Raw genomic sequence first — 14298 nt, forward strand, 5'->3', positions numbered from 1 at the left:
TTATTTTTGTTTTAGCATTTTTAATGGGGGTCAGGAGGGGTCCAAATCTGGATAGTCAGAGACATAGGATATATAAGTTTTTTCTACACATTAGTGGGGGAAACTGACCCCTCCCAAACGACACCACTTCCCTCAGAGGTGGAAATCAGGTATATAGTCAAAAAAACTACGTTTTGACCTCATATTTGGGCATATACCAGTTTATTTGATTTAAGATGATCCTTCAGCAGCATGAATAAGCTAAATAATGAGCTGCGTACTTAACCCATCCCTCCCCCCGTTACACGAAGAGAAAAATTGATACTGGGGCATGAAAACTAGATTTCTGATATCGTATTCGAATGTACGATACTTGATTTGATAGGAAGAGACTATTTAAACTCCATAGAATATATAAACACAAAAATTGATTTTTCTCTTTCATTTCCACCTTGAAGGGCACATTCGGAGTACTTGTGTAAGGGGGATTCAGGTTGATTTTTTTTTTTGCAATTAAGGGGATTTCTCTTAACATTTTGATGTAGAAAAGAATTATGTTGCAATTTTTCGAGGTCATCAAACCGTATTTTTACTCGCCTATTGTCTCCGCTCTTTCTAAAGTACTTTAGATATACATCACGAATACAATCAATCAAAGGGCGAAGTTTTCCAAGAATTTTGCACAACAAAATTACAGAGTTATGCCAACCCGCTTTTAAATCCCATTGAATTTTAGATTAGAATTGGATTGACGGGTCAGATGCGGGCTACCAGCGTTGCCATTCCATCTAAAAATAAATTTCTATTATGTGCCTTAGAATAATCCAACACAATAAACAATTAATAAGTCGACATTGGTATGCTTGTCTGATCATCTGATCATGCCCAGTGGCGGTTCCGGCCTCTCTTGCACGAGGGACAGAATATTGATTTGATTATATATTGGTTTAAAATATTGATCCCCCCCTGCATCTCAAAAATTGCCAGGCAAAATTAAAAAATAAAACTTTTCATTCATTACGAAAATGTTGAAAACTCAAGTAAAATAATGGAAAATACGGAGAAATAAAACGGAACATAAGGGAAAATTTTAAAGTTTCGGATTCAATTCACTTCTACTTGCTTCCAATTACAAACCCTACTTAATTTTGAGCAAAACAAAATTTCTAAAATTACACAATGACTGTAACTGTTAAATTATTTATTTGAAATTTTGCACCCACAAGATTTCTGTGCCCAGGGAAATGTATTATTTCTATCCCCCTCCCCTTAAACTGCCTCTGATTATTTCAGGTTGAATTTTACTTGGTATGGGTTTAGCACGGCTGATTTTTGCCAAGTTGAATCTTATTTTTGTTTGGCTTTTCTTAGCTTTTCAGGTTTGAAACAAACAAAATGCAAATTGAACTAAAGGCGCCAACAACTTTCTATCCCAAACTTCTATTTGGAACACAAATATTATACACAAATTTTAAGTTTTAAATGTTGTTCTAATTCAAGTTTGAGTCAACAGGTTCCATTTGAAAATATTCTAGAGCCAACTGCATTTCAGCAAATATATTTCAAACAGTTTACTATATTTACCTAACTTCAAGTTACTGAATTGGCTTTCAGCTGTAAGTTATCTTATTTGTTTTTATAATAATCTATTACGGTTTTACTATAATTTATAATTTATAAGTTATCATTATCTTAATCTACCTAAAATCTTAAATGCACCTGCACATTATAAAATTGTTGGTCGTCTGTGTTGTCTCATTTTATTGATATACTAGTGTTGAACTTGTCTCTTTTTGTAATATTTTTTTTTTCGTCAGTTTCCTATTCCATGTTTATGTTTTTTGTCAAATCACTTCAGTCATTTTTAACAGCCCACTCTTTCACATGTAATTTTGCCACCGCATAATGTAAAAGAATTTATCACATAAGATTTTTCCAAACATAATTTAAGATTTTTATCCGAAAACTTTATCACCCCCCAAAAAAACTGTATGAGTCTATTGCTTTTTAGGCCCCCCCCCCAGGTCCCCACACGGCAATAGGGGAACGACCTACATACATAACTTTTCTCTGGGGGGTTCATAATATAAACCGGGGCACTCTCACCCGGGGCCATAAATATAGGCGGATGAGGAAGGCCCCTCAAATGTACACTCAACAGGGCCCACCGACGTGTCCAAACGTCCCATGAGTTACATGCCTTCTCCGAGTAATGGGTTAAATTGCAAGGTGACGCAGAACACCATCATGGGAAGATTCTCTATAGGAGGAAAACTGCAGCTGTGGCAGGGCGTAAGATCTAGATCTATGGACAACGGCCGCAGTAAGAGGCTGCCTCGACCCTTTTGAGGTATCTGCAAGGCTGAGGACCTTGCGGTCATCTCTATTCCCACTTGAGGTGTGGCGCCCCTCGAGAAAATTATAGCCTAGTAAACGACCCAGCATTCACATGGGATTCCAATTAATGGATAATTTTTCTCGGCTTGGCCTGTTTTGACGGGCGTTTTCGTGCTGAAAAACCTCTTCCTAGCTAATTTATCTACTATGGGTTGCCTTTCCGTAGTAGCATTATATTTGTAAGCATGAATATATATAATGAGTCAGAGGTAATAGGCTTGGGACTGTCTGTGCAGGCTTTCGACTCTTGTTGATGGAAGAGTATCGTCAAGTGCTGAAAATTATGTTGTGACCGAGATTGGCCTATGATCGCACAAAGCCTCGATTCATAATGAAGGTGTCAGGGAAATCTTGCTATCCAGTTCTAAGCCGGCTTAAGCGCTTCGATGAAGGCTTGAGAAAATATGTTGATCCCCGTTCTGCACTGATATCCGGTATCATTGCTTTTCCTGAGGTCAAAATAATGTCAATGATTTAAAGAAGATCAAGATGGGAGCTTGGAATGTTGCAACGTTAAAAAATGACATTTTGACTGATGAATTCAGACGATTCAAACTTGACTTATTAGGAGTTTCAGAGACTCGTACCCCAGGGGTGGGAAGCATAAAATTAGGTACTATAGAATTGATTTACTCAGGCAGGAAGGATGGAGAACATAGACAGGGAGTATGCCTCATGATGAATAGAGAAGCTACTAAGTCTTGTTAAGGCCGGGAAGGTATTGAAAATAGAATACTAATTGCTCATTTTATGACTAAAAGATTTAGAGTATCATTTATAATAGTATACAACCCAATTGAACCGACTGACGGAGATACTAGTGACTCAGATGTATTTTACTTACAGTTTGAAGAGCAAATAGACAGGGTCCCAGGTATATATATATATATATATATATATGGAGTTTTTATTAGGAGATTTTAACACCTAGTCGGTAGAAATAGGGATAGATGGTATCCTAGCTTAAGTAAATTTGGTGTAGGGAAAAGAAAACGGTAATGGCAACAGACTTTTGCAAATTTGTAGGCATATCAAACTGTGATACCTTGGATGTGAACAAAAATTTGTTTTGTGGAGAAGAATTATCGACAGTACTAAAAGGATTAAAAAATAATAAGGCTCCAGGTGCTTATAGTATCGTAAATGAGTTTTAGTGAGTATATGTGTATGTATGTGTATATGTATGTATGTGTATATGTGTGTGTGTATGTATATGTATGTATATGTATGTGTATATATATATATATATATATGTATATATGTAAGCCCTATAGATAGGTAGAGTAGCTCCATAGGAGGCTTAGGCCAAGTAGGACCTTGTCCCAGTGGGGCCCATAATAGAAACTGGGAAACCCTCCCCTGGGGGTCATAATTTCAGGTGGAGGAGGAAGAAGGCCCCTCAAATGTACACTCAGCAGGGCCAACTGCCGTGTTCACGCGTCAGATGAGTTACAAACCTTCTCCCAGTAATGGGTTAAATTGCATGGTGAAGCAGAACACCATCGTGGGAGGATCCTCTATAGGAGGACAACTGCGGCAGGGCGTAAGATCCAGATTTATGGACAACGGCCTCTGTAAAGGGCTGCCTCGACCCTTTCGGGGTACCTGCAAGACTGGGAAACTTGCGGTCAATTTTTCCCACTTGAGGAGTGGCGCCCCTCGAGGAAATTATAGCCTAGTAAACAACACAGCACTCGTACGGGATTCTGATTATTGGATAATTTTCTGGGCTTGGTTTGTTTTGATGGGCGTTTTCGGGCTGAAAAACCTCTTCCTAGCTAATTTATCTACTATGGGCTGCCTCCCCGTAGTAGCATAATATTTGTAGGCATGAATATATAATGAGTCGGAGGTAATAGGCTTGGGACTGTCTGTGCAGGATTTCGACTCTTGTTGATAGAAGAGCATCGCCAAGTGCTGAAAACCATGTTGTGACCAAGATGGGCCCAGGATTGCACAAAGCCTCCAACTTACTGGAGGTCCCAGGGACTTCTTGCTGTCCGGTTCTAAGCCGGCTTAAGCGCTTCGGTGTAGACTTGAGAAGATATGTTGGTCCCCATCCTGCACTGGTATCCGGGTTCACTGCTTTTCTTGAGGCCAAAATAATTTCAAAGATTTAAAGAACATGAAAATTGGAACTTGGAATGTTAAGACGTTAAAAAATGACTATCGCATCGACATTTTGACTGACGAATTCAGACGGTTTGAACTGGATTTATTAGGAGTTTCAGAAACTCATATCCCAGGGGTAGGGAGCATGAAATTAGGTGACATAGAATTTGTTTACTCAGGAAGGAAGGATGGGGTACATAGACAGGGAGTAGGGCTCATGATGAATAAGGAAGCTGCTAAGTCTTGTTTAGGCTGGGAAGGTATTAATAATAGAATACTAATTGCTCATTTTATGACTAAAAAGTTTAGGGTATCAGTTATAGTAGTATATGCCCCCATTGAACCAACTGATGGAGATACTAGTGACTCAGATGAATTTTACTTACAGTTACAGGAGCAAATAGACAGGGTACCAGGTAGAAATATGGTGTTTTTGCTAGGAGATTTTAATGCCCAGGTTGGTAGAAATAGGGATAGATGGTATCCTAGCCTAGGTAATTTTGGTGTAGGAAAAGAAAACAGTAATGGCTATAGGCTTTTGCAATTTTGTAGGTATAACAACCTAGTTATAACCAATACGGTGTTTGGTCACAAAATGGCCCATAAGTTGACATGGTATTCACGTGATGGTAAGACAGCAAACCTTATTGATTATGTTATTGTAAACAGAAGACTAGCAGGATCAATACAAGATACTAGGGTGTATAGGAGTGCCGTTATTGATGTTAAAAGTAAAGATCACCATCTAGTAGTGTCTAAGGTTAATTTAAAGCTGAAATTTCGGAAGAGTAACTCCCTCCCGGAAAGTTATGATGTTGGTAGACTTCAGGATGAAAATTTGAGAAAAAAATTCCAGGAACAGTTGAGTACTAAACTTGAGGGTTTAAAATTTGACAATGTGGAAGATGGATGGAATAATTTCAGAAAAACAATTTGTGAAGTTGCTGATGGTGTCCTAGGGAAGAGTGCTAAGACAGCAACTAGGAATATTAGTGAAAAAGCTTTAGGTTTAATAGAGAGTAGAAGGGGTTTGTATAAGAATTATCTGAGCGATAGGTCGTATGAAAACAAAAGGAATGTAAAGAAAGTGGAGAAAGCATTAAAATATGAACTAAGGAGATGTGAAATGGAGGCGATGGATAAAATTGCTGAGGATCTGGAAGATGCGGCTAGACGGCATAATAGTAAAATATTATACTGGCATGTTAATAAATTGAAAGGGAGTAGCCGATCCGGACTAGTCCCAGTTAAAGATAGAAATGGGGTCACAATTAGTGATAAGGAAAAAGTTAAAGAAAGATGGGTGGAACATTTTGAGAATGTGCTAAACCGAGATACAGTTGCAGGAAAAGATATAGATGAAAATGAAAAAGTTTGTGATACCTTGGATGTGAAGGAAGATTTGTTTAGTGAGGAAGAATTAACGACAGTACTAGAAGGATTAAAAAATAATAAGGCCCCAGGTACTGATAGTATGATTAATGAGTTCCTTAAATATGGTGGCTCTGAGGTTAGGAATAAGCTGCTGAAGATTATGAACATGATTTTTGAAAAAGGGGAAGTACCCAATGATTTTAGGAAAACCTTAATTAAACCACTGTATAAGAAAGGTGACAAGAGTGAATGTCGGAATTATCGAGGCATTAGTCTGGTCTCTGTAGGTAGCAAATTACTGAGTAATATGATACTTTTTAGACTGAGACATGCGGTAGACAAAGTTTTAAGGGAAGAACAATGCGGTTTTAGAAAAGGTAGAGGATGTGTCGACCATGTTTTCACTCTTAGGTTAATAATTGAGAAGTCCCTTCGTTGTCAAACACCTTTGGTCCTTAGTTTTATCGATTATGAGCAAGCTTTAGATTCTGTTGATAGAACAGCGTTAACAAAGGTCTTATCGTTATATGGTATACCAGAAAAATACATTAAAGTGATTTACGCTATGTACGAGAATAATACTGCTGCGGTTAAGGTAGGAAATGAGGCTAGCAACTGGTTTTGTATTAAATCAGGAGTTAAGCAGGGTTTTGTTCTATCCCCCTTTATATGGATCATTTTGATGGACTTCGTCTTAAGGAGCACAGGAAAGGCAATTGGAGACCATGGAATCAAATGGGGAGGAAGAACGCTCCTGGACTTAGATTATGCGGATGATTTAAGCATATTAGATGAAAGTGTGAGCAAAATGAATGAATTTTTAGAGGTTTTACGAGTTCAGGGTGCTAAAATAGGCTTGAAAATTAATGTTAAGAAGACTAAGTCACTAAGGTTAGGAATAAGTGAAGATGAACAGGTGACCTTAGGTAACGAAAAGATTGATCAGGTTGGGAGCTTCAGTTACCTTGGTAGTATTATTAGTAAAGATGGTGGGAGCAGTGAAGATGTTAAAAGTAGAATAGCTAAAGCTCAGGGTGTTTTTTCACAGTTAAAAAAAGTTTGGAAGAATAGAAAGATAAGCCTACAAACCAAGATTAGAATATTGGAAGCTACAGTGATGACAGTGGTCAAATATGGCTCTGAAGCATGGACACTCCGAAAAGCAGATGAAAATTTACTAGATGTTTTCCAGAGAAATTGCCTACGGATTGTTCTGGGTACCCGGCTGACTGACCGTATTTCAAACAGTAGGTTGTACGAAAAGTGTGGTTCAATCCCGCTTTCTGGGGCTATAATGAAAGAAAGGTTGAGATGGCTAGGCCACGTTCTACGGATGAAGGATGACAGATTACCGAAGATTGTCCTTTTTGGCCAACCGTCTGGGGCTACACGGAAAGCAGGTCGTCCTTGTCTGGGTTGGGAGGATGTCATAAATAAGGATTTAAAGGAAATGGGAACTTCCTGGGAGGGTGTAAAGAGGGAGGCTTCAAATAGATTAGGTTGGAGGAGGAGCGCGCGTAGCTGTGTTGGCCTCAGGCGGCTTGGTGCTGCAGTGAGTTATTAGTAGTAGTAGTAGTAGGTGGCTCGGAGGTTAGAAATAAGTCACTGAAGATCATGAATAATTTTTGAAAAAGGAGGAGTACCTCGATTTTAGGAAAACCTTATTTAAATCAGCTGTGTTGGCCTCAGTTGGAATTGTACTGTGGTGAGTTGTTAGTAGAAGTAGTAGTTTTCCGGGTTGACTTTGGGTGGACAAAACTTTGCGATTAGATTTATTTTCAAACAAGCAATCTCTCATGTTTCTTCATATGTATTTTAACCAGTCAAGTAAAGTTGAAAAATGTGGTTTTAATCTTCATAAGTATTGAATATTTAATTTTACCAACTGAAGATATCAGTTGAAGATAACATTAGACACTCCAATAATGTCCTATTCTGAAATAATTGGTCTACTCATTTAATAATGGGTCACAAGCTTGCTGAAACTAAGACATGTCATATCTACATTTTGCGTGAATCGGGATTTAAATTGATCCGTTAACATGATTTCTAAATAATATGTTCAGAATGGTGTATTATGGAAAAGAAAAGAAGTATAAATCCGAAAACACATTGAAAAGAAGACATTTATGTAGACATATTATTTGCTCAAGTTCTTAGTTTTAGATCTGAAAATATGGGTGTAAGGGACTCGGAACTCTGAGAATACAATAGCATTTTTTCGTATAGAAAGTGATGGATACAACTTATTGTCTCTCTCTCACGAAATGGATACAACTTATTGTCTCTCTCTCACGAATCACGACTGCTTGTCTCATGCCTTTTGTCAAGACTGATTATTCTTGATAGATTCATAATCTAAGATTTATCAGCGAGGTATCCTAATATAAATCATAATTTAAGTGGGAGAATGGGTATTTTACGCGATCAACCTTTAAATATCCTTGTAACAGACGAAGTGTGTGAAAGAATTTATATTGTTATTTATTTATTATAATTTTTAATTTAGTTATATTTTTATATATAACTTATAGGTTGTTTGTTTTTGGTTTACTTATAATAGACTTAAATAAATAGTTGAGGTTTAATTTAAAAGTTGAGTCAATAGTTAAGTAGTTACGTGAAATTTCACACGACCGCAAACCCTCATAAGGTTTTCTCCACCGAGAAAGTGTTTGATTTATTCATTTATTGTGGATGTGGGATAATAAAACACTTGAACTATTATTGAAATAGAATTGAAGATAATCCAAGACTATGAAGCGAGCGAGAGCAAGAAGGCCCCCCTTACATTAGGCACATCATCCCCCCCCCACTCCCACATAAGTTAAGAGAAGTCTTGAGTAGAGGTAAGATTTCATTGATGTTTATTTGTAAAGCGGAGTCGATCATTTTTTTTTTATTGCGCCAGGACTTTTAATTTCGACCTTTTTTCTTTCTTCCTTTTTTTAATGATTTTTGCCAAATCATGATATACTGTTAACTAGGTTGCTATCCACAGTAATTATCACTAGCTGGTCTAGTAAGCCAGCCCATTAACTCCTTGAAGTGTCAAAAATAATATTTTTGTTTTTGTGGTATTCAAATGTATTCGTTTGGCAACATTGTCCGGAGCATGTATACACCAAAGGCTTAGAGGCACTTACAGCTTCAGGGCAAGCAGTAATGCAGTGTATCTGCAACTTTTAGTTGTAAGAAAGATCGCTGAATTGTTTTTTCGAGTCGAAGTTAAAAATGTTTGATGTTTTTGGATCTGTTAAAGGTCTTTTGAAATTAGACCAAGTGAATATTGACAATAATATATTTAGACTTCATTATAAAGCAACTGTGATTATTTTAATTGCATTTTCCTTGCTTGTTACAGCTAGGCAATATATTGGAGATCCTATTGATTGCATTGTGGAGGGGGTGCCCTCCAATGTTATGGACACCTATTGTTGGATCCATTCTACTTTCACTCTACCAGACAGGCTGAATGGAAGAGTTGGGATTGATGTTCCTCATCCAGGCAAGCATTTTAAGATTGAACTAACTTTGGTTTTGTATTAGGCTAACCAGATTTATTATCTGGTTATTAGCTCAGATTTTGTCTATCTTGGAAATTAGTTGGGGCAATGTTCCTATTACCCGAACAATGGTTTAGGGCCATGAAACTATTGTTAATAGATGCATTTTGACTTTTGGAACATCTTTTTACTCTTGCAAAACGACCGCAAACTCACCGTTATGGAGTATTATATTTGCACATTAGGGGGGGGGGGGTAAAGCATAGCATATATTAAATACAGCAATGGTTAGTTTACGTATTTAATATATGCTATGCTTTATCCCCCCCCCTAATGTGCAAATATTTAGCCCAAATTTGTTTGTAAAGTATTACAGATTCGCGATTTCAAATATACGATCAACGGAAACGGAAATGATTGCAATTCTATATGTGTAAATACAAGAATATTTGGGCAGGATTAACTCCATAACGGTGAGTTTGCGGTAGTTTTGCAAGAGAAAAAAGATGTTCCAAAAGTCAAAACGCATCTATTAACAATAGCTTCATGACCCTAAACAATTGTTCAGGGAATAGGAACATTGACCAGTTGAGTTGAATGGGGTGGATAAAAACTCCAAGAAATGAAGTTGACTTAGTAAAGTTTTTAGAACTGGGACTGTTGAGTAGGAAATATGTTTAGGAAACAATTCTTACTTCATAATAGCCTAGTCAGAATAATTGTAGCTTCTACATCATGACTGCAGCTCCACGATACTTTACCCAATGTGCAAATTTACAGTATAGCCCAATTTAATATTTTTCATGCATTCCATCATGCATCTCTTGTTTTTCCAGTTTTGTTTCGTCACAGTTAATTTATTTACGGGTTCACTGGTTGAAACAAGAGAGATTCATGGCGAAATGGATGGGTCATGTATAATACTATTAGTACCACTAACAACTCATGGCAACAACAAGTCGCCTAAGGCACACAGCTACGCTTGCTCCTCCTCCATCCCAATCCATTCAAAGCCTCCCTCTTTACACCCGGTAAAATTCTAGTTAATTGACTTCTTGCTATCTTAGAAAGGTTTTAGGTTAGGAAAATGAAACTTTCAGGAATTTTACCCACCCGGTAAAATTCTAGTTAATTGACTTGTTGCTATCTTAGAAAGGTTTTAGGTTCGGAAAATGAAACTTTCAGGGATGAATCTACAGACTAAAGTATGTCCCGGGAAGGGGTTTTGAAGCAACTACCTCCACTTCTTCTCCCTCTAGAGGGCCCTGACCTTTGATGACCTTAAAAAATGTGTGTGTCATAAAAGTGAAAACCTTGCAAAATAGATCTTCTGCTTAGTTGAAATACAACAAAATTGTTTTCAGCTTCATAACTTTGCTCAGTTCCATTTTATAAGGTTTTAAAGATATGCAAATACATTTCCTAAATTTTGAAAAAAAACATTGATATGGCTCAAAATTCTACCCAAATAGCAGGAACTGTATTTTTAGAACTAAAGGCAGAGAAAAAGCAACTAGTAACTGAGAATTAAGGTAAAATGTTATTTTGTCAAAATTTCATTAGGTATAGACCTGTCATGAAGGCAAATTTCAGGGCCCTCTAGGGAGAGAAGGAGTGGATGTGGGTACTTTAAAATACCTTCCCGGGACATACTTTAGCCTGTAGACCCATTCCTGAAAGATTCATTTTCCTAGCCTAAACCCTTTCCGAGATAGCAAGAAGTCAATTAACTAGAATTTTACCTTACTCCCTCCTTTAAATCTTTTTTTAATGACATCCTCCTACCCCAAACAAGAATGACCTGCTTTCCATTTAGCCCCAGACAGTTGGCCAAAAAGGACAATCATCGGCAATCTGTCACCCTTCATCCGCAGAACGTGGCCTAGCCATTTCAACCTTTCTTTCATTATAGCCCTAGAAAACGGGATTGAACTATATTTTTTATACAGCCTACGGTTTGAAATACAGTTCGTCAGCTGGATACCCAGACCAATCTATAGGCGATTTGTTATTTTTTTTTGCAATTCGTATAATTGGCTTGCCAATAAGGTGAACATACCACTCGATGCCTTTTTTATGTTCTTTACAAATATAAAAATCGCTTCTATCGCAAATTTAAATTTAAGCGCTTTGAGCTGTTCAAAATGACCAAAATATGGGGCTTAAAAAGGCTTAAAACATTGGTCTCAAACTTACTGTTTCATTACAAATCCATTTTTTTAATGTTATATGATCCACAAGCACTGATTTTCCACGATTAAGTTGGATAAATAAATTTCATTTTGCCGTTTATGCCGTTTTCTTCTTCCTTGACGCTGAATTTTCAATTAAAGTATGCGTTTTGGGTCGTTTTCGACATGATGATACTACGTTTTCTCAACACCAAAATTATTTATAGTTAGGTTAGGTCAAAAAGGGCTTAAATTTAAATTTGCAATAAAAGCGATTATTATAATCGTAATGAACAGAAAAGGGCATCAATGGGTATGTTCACTTTATTGGTAAGTCAATTATATGAACTGGAAAAAATTTACCGGCAATTTCTTTGGAAAATATCTAGTAAATCTTCATCCGCTTTTGGGAGCGCCCATGTTCCAGAGCCATATTTGAACACTCTTATCACTGTACCTTCCAATATTCTAATTTTGGTTCACAGACTTATCTTCCTATTCTTCCAAACTTTTTTTTATCTGTGAAAAAAAAAAAAACATGCTGAGTCTTGGCTATTCTACTTTTAACATTTATGCTTCTCCCACCGTCTTTACTAATAATATTACCAAGGGAATTGAAGCTGCCAACCTGATCAATCTTTTTGTTACCCAATGTCATCTTTTCATCTGCACTGATTCCTAGCCTTAGTGACTTGATCTTCTTAACAATAATTTTCAAACCTATTCTATTACCCTGAACTCGCAAAACCTCTAAAATTTCATTCATTTTACTCACACTTTCATCTAGGATGCTTAAATCATCAGCATAATCTAAGTCCAGGAGAGTTTTTGTTCCCCATTTGATTCCGAGGTCTCCCATTGCCTTTCTCGTGCTCCTTAAGACAAAGTCCGTCGAGATGATCCCTATAAAGGGGGATAAAACAACCCTACTAACTCCTGATTTAATACAAAAGCAGCTGCTAACCTTATTTCCTACCTTAACTGCAGCAGTATTATTCTCGTACATAGCACTGATCACTTTAATGTATTTATCTGCTATACCATATAAGGATAAGACCTTTGCTAAAGGTCTCCTATCAATTTAATCGAACGCTTGCTCATAATCTATAAAGTTGAGGACCAAGGGGTTTGACAACTAAGATATTTCTCAATTATTAACCTAAGAGTGAAAATTTGGTCAACACATCCTCCTAAAACCGCACTGTTCTTCTCTTATAACTTTGTCTACAGCATCGCTCAGTCTAAAAAGTGTCATCTTACTAAGTAATTTGAAACCTAGAGAAACCAGACTAATGCCTCAATAATTACGACACTCACTCTTATCACCTTTCTTATGCAGTAGTTTAATTAAGGTTTTCCTAAAATCGTTAGGCACTTCCCCTTTTTCAAAAATCATATTCATAATCTTCAGTAACTTATTTCTAACCTCGGAGCCACCATATTTAAGAAACTCATTTACCACACTGTCAGCACCTGGAGCCTTATTATATTTTAATCCTTTTAGTACTGTCGCTAATTCTTCCTCACTAAACAATTCTTTGTTCACATCCAAGGTATCACAAACTTTTTCATTTTCCTCTATATCTTTTCTTGCAACTGTATCTCAGTTTAGCACACTCTCAAAATGTCTTGCCCGTCTCTCTTTAACTCTTTCCTTATCACTAATTGTGTTCCTGTTCCTATCTTTAACTGGAACAAGTCCTGATTGACTACTCCCTCTCAATTTATTAACATGCCAGTACAATATTTTACTATTAGGTGCATCTTCTAGTTCCTCGGCAAATCATATCCATGGCCTCCACTTCACACCTCCTTAGTTCATATTATAATGCTTTTTCCACTTTCTTTACATTCTTTCTGTTTTCATATGATTTATCACTCAGATAAATCTTGTACAAGCCCCTTCTCCTCTCTATTAAACATAAAGCTTTTTTCCTAGCTGCAGGCTTCCCTAAGTTATTCTTACCTAAAATTATTTCATCCATCATCCACATTGTCAAATTTTAAACTCTCAAGTTTAGTATTCAACTGTTTATAGAACGTTTCTCTCAAATTCTCATCCTGGAGTCTACCAACATCATAACTTCTTGGGAGGTAGTTACCCTTAGGAAATTTCAGCTTTAATTTATCCCTAGACACTACTAGATGGTGATCTTTACTTTTAACATCAATAACAGCACTCCTAAATGCCCTAGTATCTTGTATTGATCCTACTAGTCTTGGGTTTACTATAACATAATCAATAAGGTTTGCTGTCATACCGTCACTTGGATACCATGTCAACTTATGGGCCATTTTTGACCAAACACCGTATTCGTTAGAACTAGATTGTTTTACCTGTAAAATTGCGAAAGTCTGTTGCCATTACTGTTTTCTTTTCCTACACCAAATATACCTAGGGTAGCATGCTATTTATCTCTATTTCTACTGACATGGGCGTTAAAATTTCCTTGCAAAAACATCATATTTCTGCCTGGGACCCTGTATATTTGCTCCTGTAACTGTTAAGTAAAATCCATCAAAGTCACTAGTATCTCCGTCAGTCGGTTCAACAGGGGCATATACTACTGTAACTGATACCCTGAACTTTTTAGTCATAAAATGAGCAATTAGTAGTCTATTATTGATACCTTTTCAGTCTAAACAAGGCTTAGCTGCTTTATTGTTCATCATGACCCCTAATCCCTGTCAATGTACCTCATCCTTCCTGTCTGATAAAAACAAATTCTATGTCACCTAATTTAATGCTTCTTACCTCT

The 14298-nt window shown here is 36.9% G+C and overlaps 1 protein-coding gene across 1 annotated transcript in view; it reads left to right on the forward strand.

Annotated features, from left to right (window-relative positions):
• Positions 1–9016: 9016 nt before the first annotated feature.
• Positions 9017–14298, forward strand: part of LOC136033172 (innexin inx2-like) — a 37799-nt gene continuing 32517 nt past the window's right edge. The window contains exon 1 of the mRNA XM_065713866.1: positions 9017–9370. Within this exon, the coding sequence (XP_065569938.1) occupies positions 9097–9370 (274 nt within the window). The 5' untranslated portion in view covers positions 9017–9096. The remainder of the gene's footprint in view (positions 9371–14298) is intronic.

The sequence above is a fragment of the Artemia franciscana genome, chromosome 1, assembly GCF_032884065.1.
Source record: "Artemia franciscana chromosome 1, ASM3288406v1, whole genome shotgun sequence".
Lineage (NCBI taxonomy): Eukaryota > Metazoa > Arthropoda > Branchiopoda > Anostraca > Artemiidae > Artemia > Artemia franciscana.